Here is a 17,379-nt window from a genome sequence, read left to right as displayed (position 1 = left end):
TGGTGTAAGTGCAGGAGTCGCTGCACAGTAGAACAGTGCTCCACCACTCCAGAGTCTGACCAGTCTTCCTGAAGGTCCTTTGTAACTCGAGCTCCACCAATCTAATAAATCTTAAGTATCTATATAAAATAATGATATGGAAGGTTAGAACTTAACACAGTTTTGGGAGAAGGACCACGCCCCTCACCCTCCACACACACACACACACACACACACACACATATATATATATATATATATATATATGTGGATAATTCGAATACATATCAGACATCTTAGTATTACATATAAGTGCTTATTTGCTACCACAGTCTGAGGTGAACCTCAGAATACATACATACATACATACTCCGGGCCTAAACCCCTTCTGAGGTTCACCTGGTAGCAAATAAGCACCTATATGTAATACTAAAATGTCTACATGTCTGATATGTATTAGAATCATCCACATTAATAAAATGAAGACATTTCTCATTTTAGTCCTGAAAATGTATGAAAACACACACACTCTTATATATTTACAGTCCTCCCAATTAGTCTGGTTCAGTAATTGTGTCAGTGTGTTAGTGTGCATTAGGCCTGCGGGACTGCAGGACATGCTCCGGAAAGCTACAGCATGAAGACCACCCCCCCCCACCCCAGTTCACGCATCTGCAAGCAAATCCACATCAGCTCAGTCATGCTCGCTCTGCAGCTCTGCTGAAGTCCAGAGAAGGAAACATCTCACTGTAAGCCTGGGGATGGACCACTGAACCCGTCCATCTGTCACAGAGCGCAGTGATTCCACAGCTTCTGTGAGATTCACTGCTGGTTTAGACAAAGCAGCGGCTGAGGGTCCGAGGAAGAACATCAACACTGGTCCCCTGCTGTAATGAGTCCAATTCCAGCAGGACTCAGTTCATCACTTCCTTCAGCACAGAACAGACACTACTGTTACAGCAGCTACTGTAGATGTCGAGGGAGTGGCTGAATGGGTGGGGCTAAATGCAAGCATGGAAATGTGTTGATTTTTATGACATCACAAAATCAGTGAATTCCAAATGGGATGATCTTCAAACAGCATCAGCCTCTTATTGCATTTGAAGTGAGGACAATTGGTTGTTCTGTGATATGGGTCCTTTCATTATATTAAGGGAATAACAAGCCTGAGCCCTGGAGCTGGAGGAGGTTTCCTCTCGGTGTGACCCACTAAAGAGATGCTGCAGTGTTGAGTCACCGCACAGCTCTGCCCTCGGCTCTTCACGTCTCAAACCACTACACGTTCTCAGCACTACAGTACATAACCCACCAATTTTTCTATAAAGCAAATATTCTAGAAAAATCTATTCCCAATGGATAAGAGGAAGCTTTCCAGGAATATACTTCAATACTTAAAAGTGTAGTCACTTGATTTAGCTAGAATTCAGCTCATTCACATATATTTTACATTTAATTCACATATACATTAATTTGTACATTCAAAAGGGACTGGCTGGAAAAATAAAAATACATATATATGTATTAAAATACTTTTTACATTATTTTTATTTTACATGATTTCACCATAGTGATTTGTGACTGCTCTCAAAGTAAAAATTTTAGTACTGTGTTAAAATGTGTTAAAGTTTGAATAATAATATATTATATAATATATTATAATCATTTATTTGCATTTTTTGAGCAGTTGTCATTTCTGCTAATAAACAAATGCTGTAAATATCAATATTTGTATTTGGGGGAAATATTGTCCATGGTTTATGAAATACAATGCAAATGTTAATTTCTCTTCAACACACTGCCTGGAACTAGTAAAATCAGAGAAACTGATCATGTAGGGTGGTCTCTTCATTTTTTTCTGGAGCTGCATATTTGCAGATATTCTAAAAATAGGTGTTAGACTGTATTTTAAATATATATATATATATATATATATATATATATATATATATATATATATATATATATATATATATTTTCCATATGTGGATCCACTGATCAGTCAGGGCTTTTTCTGCTCATTATACTCTGTGGAAATCTCTCTCTGAGTTGGTGGGAGGTTTAATTACTGATCCAGCTGTGATGCTGACCTGTGCAGTGGTAAATCTGACCGCTCTCACTCCGCAGGGGAGGTAATAGGGCTGCTTTTATACCCACCCACACAGATGTGCTACTGGGACACTCATCTTGGCCAGCTGAGGAGCGGCGCTGAATTGTTGGGCCCCCAAACAAAGAATCAAACACAGTGGTGGAAATGCAGCTACAGCCCTCTTGTGCTGGAGCAACAAGCAAAAGAGACAATCTGCTGAAGGTCAGGGGTGGAAACGAATAGAGAAGGAAGTTCAGCCATGGGGGAGGCTGTGTGTCCACCTCCAACAGTACATCACTGTCTGCAGACGAGACGCGAGGAAGATGGCACAGTGCCGGGCGAACAGATATACAACAGCTCTGCTGTGCCTCTTCCAGATCCCCATACTGGAGAGAAGATCTGCTCCGATATCCATCCAGCCTTTGGAAACTGCAGCCGTATCTTATGAGATGCGTCTATTGTCTCCAAGTTCCTTGTCTCCAAGACCACGGTCAGTGGAGTGCCAGATTTCAGGACTATAGGGTCTCTCCACCATTGCTGATCTGCCAAGCATCTCCCGGTCCCAGTTGTGGGACTGCTGTTTGTTTTACTATAGGAGTCTTGGTTCCTCTCAGGGTTCCTTTCAGAGATTTTCCGTCCTCCACTGGTTTGTTTACTTGGGGTTCGAACCAAGATAGCTGTAGAGCTGCTTTGTGACAGTATCTGTTGTTCAGAACTGTGCAAAGCTGTAAGCCCCTCATTCTGAGCAGGTAAGGTGGGAACCATCAAACCGAACAGGTCCTGAATGGGACAGGATGCCCTCTGCGCCAAAGAGACGAGCAGCATCTGAGAGAAAGCGCTCGTCTGTTGGAGAGTGCAGCGCAAAACGAGACAGAGTTTATCTGCAGCCTCAGATAAATGATCTCCTGCGGGCTGTTAAACAGCTCTTGGCACGGTTTAAACTGAATCCTAAATTGGTGAGATGAGAAGCTCTGACTCCAGTTCAGCTGCTTCTGAGAGGGAGAACAGGGCTGGTAGATGGTTAGTGTACAGTAGCATGCAAAAGTTTGTGCAGCACTGGTCAGTATATCTGTTAGTGTGAAGCGCTTATGAGTGAAAGATGAACACATCTGAGACATATCTTTAAAAAGACACTGTCCGCTCATTTTCAGGATTCCTATCTAACTCGTATCTGTTGGTGTGATGTCGGAATTAAGTTGGGCCAGACTAACCAATCATGAAACTAACAGATCAGATCAGATCAGACCAGACTAGATTAGATTAAATTAGATTAGATTAGACCAGATCAGATTAGATCAGATCAGACTAGATTAGACCAGATCAAACCAGACCAGACTAGATTAGATCAGATCAGATCAGACCAGACTAGATGAGACCAGACCAGACCACATTACATTAGACCAGACTAGATTAGATCAAATCAGACCAGACTAGATTAGATCAGATCAGACCAGACTAGATTAGACCAGATCAAACCAGACTAGATTAGATAAGATTAGATCAGATCAGACTAGATTAGATCAGACCAGATTAGATTAGACCAAACCAGATCAGATCAGACTAGACTAGACTAGACCAGATCAGATCAGACTACATTACATTAGACCAGACCCCTGTAAACTGCCGTGACCGCAAACCAACACGATCACATACAAGACCAAACAAAAAAAGGCTCAAACAAAGGGATACTTATACACAGGGACAACGAGAAACAGATGGGACTAACAAGGGGGTGTGGCTACTAAGGAGGCACAGGTGGGAACACTAATGAATAGGAGGGGATAGGACAGACAAGACACAAACAGAGCCATGTGCTTGAGAGCTCATGGTTACACAAAACAGAGGCAGTGACAATGCTTAAATTTTCATTTCCACTGACGGCCTTTATCAGACTCTCTTCTCCAGAGTTTATTCCAGAAGAGCTTCACTGTCACTCGGAAAAGACCCTTATCTAGTTTATACAGACTAGGCTCCAGAAGATCCTCTAATCTCAGAGTCAGTCTGGAGACCCCAATCCTCCACACACTCTACACTCTGCACACTGAGTCCTCTCAGAAGAGGAGGGTATATCACCTACCGTGTGGAGGTTTAAGGTCCACGCTCAACATGCACTCCAGTGAAGAGTGTGGAAATGCTCTGTTCTGTGGGTCGTGCTTCTGGAAAATTGATCCATCTTGTCACCTAACCTCAGTCTGCCCTTGAATTCAGAACGTAATGATTTATGTAAACAAACATGGCTGGAATTATCCTTCAGCTTCTAACTGGAACTTTCCGTTCCGCCTTAAATGGTGCATAGCTTACAGGAGGCAGAATGTTAACGCTGCTTCTTAAACTTTTTATGTTGTTTATTTCTTTAAAAGTATGTTTTAAAAGATTAGATATCAGTCAGATCCAGTAAATACATGAATCAAACCATGAAAAAAGTAAATAAACTGCTATAATAATATATATTATATATAATATCTATAATAACTTTTTACAACACCTGTTAATGGGGGGTCTGTTTATGTTGCCTTTTTAAAGCCACGGCTGACCCTTCTGTGCTCTGCCCTGCAGTTCTGGGTGGGAATTTTTAGAGCTTTTATCTACAAATAAACTGCATTAATTTATAAACTTACATTTAATATAAGATTGGTAGTTGTTTATTCTGTGGCATGTCTTTAGTATTAAAATACATTTTTAATTATTTAAAACCAGTAGATATAGGCTTTAATACCAGGGATGGCCTGTGCCACTGGCTATAACGCAAGCCCAAAGCATGATCATCCACCCGTGTGTTGGAGTTGGAGTTGGAGAGTTGGAGAAGTTTTCTCTTCTTCTCAACAAGTTCTACTTTAACTTCACCAGTTCCAGAAATGTTCCTTTTAAAACGTCTGATGCTGAATGTTGCATTTTGTGGGGATGCAGGAAAGATTTAATCTGATGACTTTGTGATATTTGTGATATGAGTCGCTGCACAGTAGAACAGTGCTTCACTTCTCCAGAGCCTGTTTAATAACATTACATTATACCATTCAAACCACTGACAGCTGAAGTGAAGAACACTGGTGATCTGCTTCCAGAGGCTCCTGTCTGTCGAGGGCTGGATCTACATATTAGTCAGCGAGTGAACAGTCAGGTCTTGAAGGTGATAAAGGTGATGAGGCAGGACAAATGGACAAGCGTAAGAATCTGAGACACAAGAACCAAACTGTGCAGTGGTCAGTACCTACCAAAAGTGCTCCAAAGAAGTTGGTCATGGGCGCCCAAGGCTCACTGATGCTGATGGAGGCCCCGCCCACCTCACAACTCACTTTAAGGACTTTAAAGGATCTGCTGCTGGGGTTAATCTTGGTGCCAGACTCTTGTGGAGTCCACAGCGTGATACAGTATTAGGGGGTGGCTTTAATGTTATGGCTAATCAGTGTCTAGAGAGCTAGCAGTTTTCGGGTGAATTAAGAACGATGCCTCTAGGTGAAAGGTAGTATAACAACCATTTTATTTTGTTACCAAAAGCTCAACAACACTCAGCGATATGAAAGCTTCTCTTGCTGATATAGAACAGTCCTCCCACCGTCTAGCACACACATAAATAAACACACATGCAACACACACACACACACACACACACACACACACACACAGACAAGTATTCACTGGTTAAGTATAAAAAGGAGTCAAAGTCAGCGGACCTGCTGAAGCCAACCGGTCCGGCGACAGCTGCTCCTCAGCACCTCTGTGGAAGTCTCTGTAAATAAAACCCTCCAAGATTTCCACACATGAATCAAAGTCCATGGCACAATGACCGACAGAAAGGGTATAAACATGTTAGCAACGGAGCTTCAGCTCTTAAAGCGACAGTTCTGCCTAATTTACACACTTCCCCCCGAGATGTAGTCCATCAGCCGAGACCTGCTTGGTTCTTCTGTAAACTGCATGTTTGAGAGGAACACCAGTAGCTGACCTTGACATACTGCTAACTCTGATTGGTTGTCTGATGTCACCTATGACAAATTTAGCCCCACCCAAACTTAAATCCCACAGAAATAAAGGCCAAATTATTTGAGCAGCTGTTTAAGTGTTAGCGCTGTCATCAGGAGGTCGCAGGTTCGATCTCCGGTGATGCCACAGCCATCCGTCAAGTGTCCAGGAGTCCCAGAGGGCATAGCTGTCCCATGTTTCCCGGGGAGCGTAAGACGGCCCTCCCTCTCCCCCATCACTCAGCAGGGGTGATGCTAGCCAGCGCGGGTGTCTGTTAGCTGATGTAGCCAAAATTAGCAGTTAGCGTTCTCCTCCAAGCGTGTTGAGCTTCTTCATGGGTCTTGGAGAAAGACCATGCTAGCCTTCACCCTCTCAGCGCTGGTAGTATCAGGTTATTTGGGGGTTCTAGATAGTGGGAAATAAATTTAAAAATATCTTGGAATTTTCTTTTTCATTTAATTAATAGAAGTTCTTCAAAATCATTAAACTGTTTCTTCTGCTGCCATCTATAGAACTGCAGACTGAATTCAGGGGTATAAAGCCGCCCAGCTTTGAGCTGTGGAGCAGTGGAAGAGCTGTGTTCTCTGGAATGATGGTGAAACAGTAGAGACAGTTACTCAAACAAAAGCAGAAGAAACAATGAATGAGCAGGTGTCCCAATACTTTTGTCCATATTGTGTAAGTCTACATTAGCCTCATAGCTCCAGTTCTAACCTATAAAAGCAAACGCCAGACACCAAACATGACCTGGCTGATCGACTACATCTGATGTAGGAAAGGGGGATCTGTAAACTTTTCCTTTTAAAGGAACTGTTTCCTTAAATATATCCAACCAGCTTCTTGATGTGGATCCGCAAGTGGGAATGAAAGCGGATCAGGACCTCCTCAAATCTGCTAATTACAGTTTGGTATCCTATTCCACTCGGGCGAATTCGTGACAGTCTCCTTCTCGCTGGTCAGATTTGAAGCTTTCGTCCCAGATTGCGTGCGGCCTTCGCTGTTCCCTCGGCGTCTGTGCTCGCCTGCTGGCTCTGCTCCGTTCTGATCCACTCCAGATGCTCCGTATGAGATGGCCAAGAGCTTCAACACTCACACATGACTGTATCTACACTAAACCCAAACCTGCTGTGCTGCACTGTCCTCCTGCTCGACTCAGGAAGAGTTCATTCACTCCCCTCAAGCTTCAATGAACAATGATGGTATTCACACTGATCCCTAACCTGCAAGAGCAATGGTTCCCAGTCCTGGTCCTGGAGGTCCGCTTTCCTGCAGGGTTCACGTCCCATACCTTATTGGTTGGATTTAGGTGTTTATTCTGCAGTGTTTGCACCAAACGTTTGAGACTGGATTAGATGATCGGGTGGTTGGCCATTACCCGAATGGTCATATGATCATGCTTCATTCACTGCATGGCGCCTCATTGAGTTTATAATTGTATTTTCCTCCTGATCGCTCTCAATTGCACCAGCTATTCCGAGAGCTGGGATGCAACTAAATGGAAATTTAAGCCGATATTTGATTATTTAAATACATATCTGTGGATCTGTGGAGATAGATAAACATTTCCAAACTGTAGAAATTGGGACTAAACCCATTTGGAGTAGCATTACAGAAAAAGAGAACATTTATCTTGTAAAATTGATAAAATGCATATATTTTAGTTCAGTGCGCCAACATCACCCAAACCAGTGGTATATAAACTGGGGAGCACAAGGGGGCGCTAATGGGGCACCGAAAAATATTACATTGAAATTGAAATTTGTCAGTTTATTATTAATAAAAAGTGGTACTTGCTTAAAAAAATGTTCCAATCAATCAGAATTGGCCGTACCATGACCACTTATATACATGTATGAGCAGGTCAGCGACAGCTGAGGAGAAAGCCAGAAACAAGTCTGTGGTAAGACAAGTAAGTAAAATTAAAGATGAGGGCTGCAATGACAGTAACTATACACAGAAAATGGCCTTGGACAAAGAAAAATGGAGAACCACGGAAAAGGGTTTCCACCTGAAACCGGGCCTTTTAAACTGTTTTGGTTCTGTTCCAAGCTGGTACTGTACTGTAATGACGAAAGAGAGCCTTTGTTAACAGTGTGCAGACTGGCTGGTTTTGAACGTCACTAGGACACTTTTATAACTGCCTTTGTCTCCTTGCATCTGCTTCTGAGTACCCCCTTTCTCCAATCAGCTTTCAGCCTGCCCTGCTCAAAGGAGATCCACGTTCCACCTCAGAGAATCCCGAAACAATGACATCTGCTTACTGGTATGGTCCATTAGGGTTGAACCCTGCAGGAATGTACTGTACATCTGAGAGACCAGGGTTGGTGACCACTGTCTGTCATTCTGCTCTGGAGGCCTCCACCCGATCTGCTCCAGATCTTCCCTGTGAGATGGCCAAAAGAGACACCTTCTTTCCCATCATTACACACATGACTGTATTTTCACTTTACAGCAATAAAAAAAGAGCGAGTCTCATCTCTGTTCCTCTCTACAGGCCTCCATCCTTAAACCGCCGGTCCGTCTGTAAGTTCTTGAAGAAGTGGTCCGGCTCTGGATGAGGCTGTCCTGGTTCCCAGTCCTTGGCTGAGATTGAGGGTTTGCGGTGGCTGTGGCTGTGGCTGTCCATCAGCAGGTCCGGGTGTGGGGGTGGAAGTGGACCTGGGCTGGAGTCACTATCCATTTTGAGTGGCCGGTACTCTTGCCTGGGCAGCGTACGGCTGGTCTCGTGGATCTCAGTGCTTCCATTGGTGCTGCTCCTCCAGTCCCAGGTGTTTCCACCTGTTGAAGACAGTCGTACCACCGGGTGGTGAGGTGCGTGAGCATCTACCGTAACGATGCTGGAGCTGTCCCGGTAGTACGGCGACTCCGAGCCAGTGCTGGATGTGCCGCAGGACGAGGCAGTTTCAGAAGACTTGGGCGTGCTGACCGAAGTGACCTGGCCAGCCTGCTGCTTCGCCATTGCGACAACCTGCACCATCCGTGGCTGGTTGGAAAGCCTCGGTGGCTCCGGAGTGGCCGCTGGAACTGGCAACCCTTTCTCCGTCATGGACAGCCACTTGGCCCTGGTGGTGGCACTTTTTGGAGACACTGGTGGAGGTCTGGAGGCTTCCTCTGGGATGTGAACCAGCTGTGGAGCACCAGGCCTCTGTGGCATTGTCACTCTAGTGCCTCCTGGTGGTGCAGCTGTTGCACCCCTGCTGGCCTGCATAGATGGGTACAGGGAAGTAGACGCTGTGTCCATATCTGGCTCCTCCCTGGACTCTGTCTCATCTTCATCCTCTGCCTCCTCCATGTCGCCGCTCTGCTGGTCATCGTCCCTCAGACTTAGACTCTGCATTTCTACCGACTTCTGTTTCCACTCAGATACGAGCTGCTTGGAGCGCTGAGGATCCACAGGAGCATGAAGGTAGGCCTAGGTTTAAAAATATATATCTTTAAATCATCAATCTGAGGTATTTGTTTTATGTAATAATATTTATCAATATTAAGTTATATGGAAAACCATCAGTAATAAGACTTCCTACATGGAAGGTCATGTGGCGCTGGGCGGGTTCCTCCAGGGCATTGGCGCTGGCTCTGGGCAGTGTGTTGCTGAAGGTCAGCATGGTTTCTTTGGCCATTGGGCTGCGAGGAGCGAGGAGCTCCACATCTGCACTCGCCCTCTTCAGACTGCCCATAGATGCCTTCTCCCGCCGGACCTTTCGGTTCAGGCCGGCCACGTGGGACGGGGCCATGGCCAGCTCGTCGTTGCTCTCGGACGTGTGGGTTTTCTGGTAGACGGAATCGTGTCCACGCTGGGTCAGAGCTCGCAGGGCATCCTTCTGCTGTGTGCGGATCTGCTGCTTCAGCGTCCGAGGAGGAGAATCATCAGACACTTTGAAGTTTCCAACAGCATAAAGAGCCTGAGAGATAAAAGATCAAATATATAACAGATAAACAGATCAAAGGCCTAATATTGCTTTTTTTAAACTTCAGTGAACACGTTTTAATACAGCGCTTTTATCCAGTGATGTTCAAGATACTGTTGACCATATATCAACAATCTGTGTGTACTGTCATCTCTAATCATCTCTAATCATCATTCTCCAACAAGCACCATCATTCTCCATCAACCTCCATCACTCTCCACCATCATTCTCCATCAACCACCATCACGCTCCACCATCATTCTCCATCAACCACCATCACTCTCCACCATCATTCTCCATCAACCACCATCACTCTCCACCATCATTTTCCATCAACCACCATCACTCTCCACCAATAATCATAATTCTTCAGCAAGCACCACAATTCTCCATCAACAAGCATCACAATTCTCCCTTAACCACCATCACTATCCACCTTCACTCCCCATCATCATTCTCCATCAACCACCATCATTCTCCACCAAACACCATCATTCTCCACCAATCACCATCATTCTCCACCAATAATCATAATTCTTCAACAAGCACCACAATTCTCCATCAACCACCATCACTATCCACCCTCACTCTCCACCAACCACCATCACTCTCCACCATCATTCTCCATCAACCACCATCACTCTCCACCCTCACTCTCCACCAACCACTATTATTCTCCAACAATTACCATCCTTCTCCAACAACCATCATAATTCTTTAACAAACACCATCACTCTCCACCATCATTCTCCACCAGTCTTGGGAATTTCGAAAATATCTGTCCAAATGCGTTTAGCAGTGTGGTCATGCTGGTCATGTTCATTAATCAGCTTGGTCAACTTGCCCGCACTGGTGGCACACTTTGGTCACGCTGGTCAACCAGCTTGTTTATCAAACTCATACAAGGCCATACCCTATACTGGTCAGGAGCCAAGCTGGTCACCCAACTCAACTTTGCTGGCCAGGCTGTTCAGTAAGGCAAGTACTCAGTTTTAGTTTCGGAGGATGAGGTGAAATATGACGTTAGGACAGCATATTTCCTATATTTCTGATCACACACACACACACACACACACACACACACACACACACACACACACACACACAAACACAAACACACACACACACACACACACACAGCCTGCCTCCTCCAACTGTTCACTTCCTGTTCAAACAGAATCAGGAATCTATGAACCTGTGTGTGAGCGAGTGTCCTGGGAGAAAATAACGGCAGAATGAGGCGTGTGGGTAAAGGAATGAGGGAGAGAGAGAGACAGAGAGAGAGAGAGAGAGAGAGAGAGAGAGAGCGAGAGAGAGAGAGAGAGAGAGAGAGAGAAGAGAAGAGAGAGAGAGAAGAGAGAGAGAGAGAGAGAGAGGAGAGAGAGAGAGGAGAGAGAGAAGAGAGAGAGAGAGAAGAAAGCGAGACTGAGTGAAAGTGAGCGCGAAAGACACATGAGGCGTGCGGGTAAAGGAATGAGGGAGAGAGAGAGAGAGAGAGAGAGAGAGAGAGAGAGAGAGAGAAGAGAGAGAGAGAGAGAGGAAAGAGAAGAGAGAGAGAGAGAGAGAGAGAGAGAGAGAGGAAAGAGAAGAGAGAGAGAGAGAGAGAGGAAAGAGAAGAGAGAGAGAGAAGAGAGAGAGAGAGAGAGAGAGAGAGAGAGACAGAGAGAGAGAGAGAGAGAGACAGAGAGAGAGAGAGAGACAGAGAGAGAGAGAGAGAGACAGAGAAGAAAGCGAGACTGAGTGAAAGTGAGCGCGAAAGACACATGAGGCGTGCGGGTAAAGGAATGAGGAGAGAGAGAGAGAGAGAGAAGAAAGCGAGAGAGAGAGGTAAAGAGAGAGAGAGAGAGAGAGAGAGAGAGAGAAGAGAGAGAGAGAGAGAGAGAGAGAGAGAGAGAGAAGAGAGAGAGAGAAGAGAGAGAGAGAGAGAGAAGAGAGAAGAGAGAGAGAGAAGAGAGAGGAAGAGAGGAGAGAGAGAGAGAGAGAGAGAGAGAAGAGAGAGAGAGAAGAGAGAGAGAGAGAGAAGAGAGAAGAGAGAGAGAGAAGAGAGAGAGAGAGAGAAGAAAGCGAGACTGAGTGAAAGTGAGCACGAAAGACACATAAAGAGAGAATGAGAGCGAGATATATATATAGAGAGAAAGAGAGAGCGAGGGAGAGAGAGAGAGAGAGGAGATCTGTGAAATCGTTCCTGTGGAGTCGGGGAAGATTTCTCTCCCTGTAACAGAACAGAATCCTATATATAGAGCTCCAGTAGACGGCTTAGGAAACACAGCGAGAAAAAGGCAGAAATAAATCTGAGACTGGGTGTCTGACCCAGAATCTCAGCAGGCAGGGCACACACACACACACACACACACACACACACACACACACACACACACACACCACAGCAATAATTAAACCCAAAACCATAACAACAAGTGGAACAGCTTTACTGCCATGATGCTAACCCCTAGTAAATACACCAGCAAACTAATCTTCCTTAAAAATCTATCCATATAATACTATAATTAAATCACACTTTAAAATATAATATAGTATATTTAATAAATACATCTCCCCTCCGTCATGGACATTTACACCACCCGCTGCATCCGCAAAGCAACCAGCATTGTGGATGACTCCACCCACCCTTCACACAGACTGTTCTCCCTCCTGCCATCAGGAAGAAGGTACCGCAGCATCCGGTCCAACATGACCAGACTCTGCAACAGCTTCTTCCCCAAGCCATCAGACTCCTCAACTCCACTCAACTTCTGAACTGATATCTTTCTGGTACATGTACACTCTCCCTCTCTCTCTCTCTCTCTCTCCAACCATTTACCCCAGATAACATGGAAGCATTTTTTGCACAAGCATTTGCACTAATAACTTTACTACCTCACTGGACTCTATTTATTGCACATTGCACAATTTGCACACTACAGTCATTATTTATTATTCTCTGTCTGTACTGTGTTGTCTGTCCGCACTTGTTTGTTTGTGTTGCACTTGTGTTCTGTATGCACTGTCTATGTTGCACCATGGTCCTGGAGGAACGTTGTTTCGTTCACTGTGTACTCTGTATGTAGTTGAAATGACAATAAACCCACTTGACTTGACTTGACTTGACTATGAAATTTACTCTTAGTTGAATTAAGTTTAATTCAGCCATGTTCAGCTCCTCCTCTGCTGAGTTCTCTCTTCACTGTAGCTTCCTGTAGCTGCTGCCCTCATCAGATTCAGACCCTGACTCTGGTCTACAAAGCCAAGACTGGACCAGCCAGCCCCTCATCGTGCACCGAGAGCCCTTCCAGCTTCAAGTACGGCTCGGCTCGACCCGCCATCCTTTAAGATCCACGGAAGACGAGCGTCTAGACTTTTTACTGTCCTGCACCGAAGTGGTGGAATGAACTTCCCCTGGGTGTCCGAACAGCAGAGTCCAACGCTCACTGTCCTCAAACCCAGACTGAAGAATGGTACTATGGTCTCCATATTGACTTTAAGATTAGAGGATCTTGAATCTTTGAATTTTAGTCTATTTAAACTAGCTGAGGTTTTTCTTCAGTAAACAGTGAAGCTCTTCTGTGAGAAGAATGTCTGCTAATGCTGTAAATGTAAATGTAAATATGGTAGAGTGGTTAGACAGAAGACACTCCTTACTAAAAGGCTCAAAGTTTGCAAAAAGGCTCCTAGAGGAACATGAGAAACAGATTCTCTGGTCTGATGAAACTAAGATCTTTTTTTCCATGAATACCAAACGTCCTGTCTGGAGGAAACCAGGTGCCGCTCATCACCTGGCTAATGCCATCCCTACAGTGAAGCATGGTGGCGGCAGCATCAGTGGGACTAGCCATCAAAGAGCTCAGTCTACTGTAGGATAGGTCTGTTAGATCATCAAACCTGGAGAAGGTGGAAGGGTGTGCAGACTTTCCGGCTTGACTGTACTTCTTAAATACAACAAACAAATTCTTCTTGTTTTCCAAAAGATTCATTTTTTCATTCAGTTATTATATAATCAGATTTTTAACGTATTAAAAATTGAGAAGTTGAGACGTATTTATATTCACAAACACTGGATCACTCGGCTGAACGCTGCTGCTTCATTTATCATATAATGAACCAAGAAGAAGCGTAAATCCCTGAGCTGAAGAAACACGAACGAGCTCAAACCAAACTAAACCGATTATTATTAAAAATAAACAACAACAACAAACAGCGTTTAATGAGCCGGTCTGTGTGAGGAGCTGGAGAAGGAGCTGCGGGCTGTTCAGTGAGTGGGTGGAGTTTCTGTGATGGAGCAACAAGCGGCTTGTTAGGGAACTATAATAATTCAGCGAAAGGAAACATACTAAGCGCCGCGCTCACGACTCCGTTTATTTATGTAGTGATTTATTCATTTTCCAGGTTGTGTGTTATCGTGAAACAGGGGACTTGCCTTCAGCCCGTGTCTGCTTTATCCCAGCACAGCTGAACTTCTACCAGAACACACCCTCTCCCTCTGCCATTCCTATAGTCAAAAGTATTGGGACACCTGCTCATTTATTGTTTCTTCTGAATCACCATCATTTAGTGTGTGACACTACGGTTCAGCTGTGCAATAATAACAGTACTGTAATGTGTGCAATAATTTTATATATTTATTATCACAGTTATTCGCAATATGCCACTTTACTATATTCATATAACATGTACCTTTTATATGTACATTTTTAAGTTTTTCTCAATTGTTTTCTTTCCTTGTTCAAATTTTTTCTTTTTTTTTTTATAGAATGTTTATTAATAGAGTTGCAACTGTAACACCTGCAATTTCCCCTCTAGGATCAATAAATTATTTCTGATTCTGGTTCTGATTCCAGAGAACACAGCTCTTCCACTGCTCCACAGCTCCTCAATGCTGGGGGGCTTTATACCCCTCTAGCCCACGCCTGGCATTATTAGGCAGCATGGAGCCAATAGGTGATGATAGCCAATATGATCTGCTCCAGAGAGTCCTATTCTATTGGCAGTACTTCTTCTCTACAGGGACTAGACAAGCTGTGTGTGCATTTACACATCTTTGCCAGCAATGGGTGCAGCTTAAAGTAGCTGAATGCATTCATTAGAGGAGTGTATATCTTAAACTTGTTTAATCTCATTCTAACTCAAAACATGTGCCGTGATTGGCTGTGTGGATGTCGTACCAGATACACAGCAATTCCAGCTCCGATGACGAAGCCCACGTAGACGTCGATGGGGTGGCTGCGGTACTGGGTGATCTGGGTCAGGCTGGCCAGAGCGGCGGCAATAGCGAAGGCAAACACCAGCACAGGCTTCAGCAGCTTGGTGCTGTCTGAGATAGTGGAGTTAAAGTACATCTGCAGGACAGAGAGGGAGACGTGATCACTGTACTGAAGCTGAAGCTGCTCTCTGTGAGCAAAACCTGCAGCCAAAAACCTCGCATCTCCAAACCAGCAGAGTTACAGGAGGAGGGAAAACCTTCACCTTCAATGGAAAATGATTATATTCATTTAGGAGCATTTCTATTGGTCCTTTCCTCATGCAATTCTGAGACAATAACAACAAACAACAGTTGTAAACAACAGTAACAAACAACAGTAAGCAATAAACCACAGTAACAAGTAAACAACAGTTGCTGTTTTGAATGGATGTCAAAAAGTGAAAAACAAGGAGATACAAGTGGAGATACAAGGTTTTTGCATGGCTGCGATAATATTATGCATTAAAATAGTTTTTGATACTTATAATATTTAAATCAACACCATATACACAGTCTTGGGAATAAAAATATAACGAAACAAACAAAAAAAGAAATCAAATTAAATACATTTTAGTAATACACAATGTGTCCAAAAGTTTGTGGACACACTTCTTTTAAGTGAATAAAAAGAGACCCCAACATGACCCCAGATTCAGTTGATGAGCCAAGACATTACAACAGGAGATGCTAGGCTAACACCGTATTCAGATGTGATTAGTCTTTCATGTGGAGTAAGTTTACTACAGGACGTCTGTAAAATGTATGACCGATTCATCCGGGATAAGAAATCTAAGCTTATATCGCTGAGCTGGGTGTGAGTACTCTAATTACGAAGTGCCGTCACCGCCAAAAAAGCATGACGATAGCCAGTCCTATGACACGCTAATAGTAATAATGAACATTCAGTCTGAAAATTAGCAGCTAGATGGTCGTAATGTAGGCCGCTACGTTTTGGGTGTCTAGGCTAAGGCTAACCTGAATCAGGCAATCGGTTCTTTGTATATGGATGATTTGATTGGATAAAAAGAAGAAGTTTCAACTTCACAAGGAATGTGTGTCCAGGAATAGTGACCGACAGTAAGCTGAAGAACAGTGTGTATTACAGCCGAGTGTGTGTCGTGTGTGGTACTTCAGAGTGGAGGATCTCCGGTCCGGAGTCATCTGGGTGTGTAACCCCCTCACCACCCCCCTTAAGTCACCCCCACACCCCCTGCATAACGAGCTCCTCGTTAGTCAGCTTCAGTTAGCTCTGCCTCGTTGACCTCAATGTGGGACTCCAACTGTTAATTAAGACACCAGCTAGATCCACATCGTTAAGGGACAGACGAGCAGATGCAGACACATCAGGAGAGTGCCAGTGAAGGCTGTCAGTAATGAGCAGAGACTCGCAGAGCAAAGGCACGTCTTTCTGAGGCTCTGTTCGGTAAAACTGAGCGGGTTTCAATACCATTCCCTCACTGCATTTCCTTCTGAACCCCCTCATTAGATTCTCCATAAAAAAGACCCCCAATCTCTCAGGGTTCTGTAACAAACAGCAGTTTCTTTGGTAAAGATCCACCTGGTTCTACAGGAGAACTCTGCATTCCAGGAGATTCACCTGAGCCCTTTTCCTCAGCCCCACACGTGGCTACCATTTTTGCCATTCCTCTATGCTAGGATGCTGCTAGGTGGTTGCTAGGGTATCCACTTTCCACTCTACCAGCTATTATCTAGTACCTCACTGTGTTTCCTGTGAATGCACGGACAACCTTTGGTCCAGAGTAATTCACAGATGGGCGCTAGGATGCTGCTGGGTGGTTGCTATGGTATCCTAAACTAAACTAAACTAAACACTAAAGCTGTTAAACCAAAGAGCTGAAGAGCAATTCTATTCTGCTGGCTGTGATCTAGAACCTCACTGTGTTTCCTGCTAATGTATTGACTCTGCTCCACATCAGATTGATGCCCAGACGGTTGCTAGGATGTTGCTAAATGGTTGCTATGGTGTTTCTTTGCTAAAGAACTCTGCATTCCAGGAATTTTCACTTCACCGCTTTTCTCAGCTCCACATATGTCTGTCAATACTGCTGTTCCTATTGGCTAGGACATTGGACCTCACTGTATTTCCTGCTAATGTAATGGCTTTCATTCACATTCAATTTCCAGTCTAAACCAGAGTGGTTTTCAAATGGTTGCTATGTGGTTGCTATGGTATGCTAAACACTCAGCAG

The 17,379-nt window shown here is 44.3% G+C and overlaps 1 protein-coding gene across 1 annotated transcript in view; it reads right to left on the bottom strand.

Annotated features, from left to right (window-relative positions):
• Positions 1-5,526: 5,526 nt before the first annotated feature.
• The window catches only part of plppr3a (phospholipid phosphatase related 3a), a 29,267-nt gene continuing 17,414 nt past the window's right edge, over positions 5,527-17,379 (bottom strand). Inside the window, exons 4-6 of the mRNA XM_072691686.1 lie at positions 15,093-15,266; positions 9,550-9,927; positions 5,527-9,437 (exon numbers count right to left, since the gene is read on the bottom strand). Of these exons, the coding sequence (XP_072547787.1) occupies positions 8,514-9,437; positions 9,550-9,927; positions 15,093-15,266 (1,476 nt within the window). The 3' untranslated portion in view covers positions 5,527-8,513. The remainder of the gene's footprint in view (positions 9,438-9,549; positions 9,928-15,092; positions 15,267-17,379) is intronic.

Source organism: Salminus brasiliensis, chromosome 11 (genome assembly GCF_030463535.1).
Source record: "Salminus brasiliensis chromosome 11, fSalBra1.hap2, whole genome shotgun sequence".
In the NCBI taxonomy this organism is placed as follows: Eukaryota; Metazoa; Chordata; class Actinopteri; order Characiformes; family Bryconidae; genus Salminus; species Salminus brasiliensis.
Note: the sequence above shows the minus strand (reverse complement) of the source record. Positions and strands in the feature narration are given on the sequence as shown.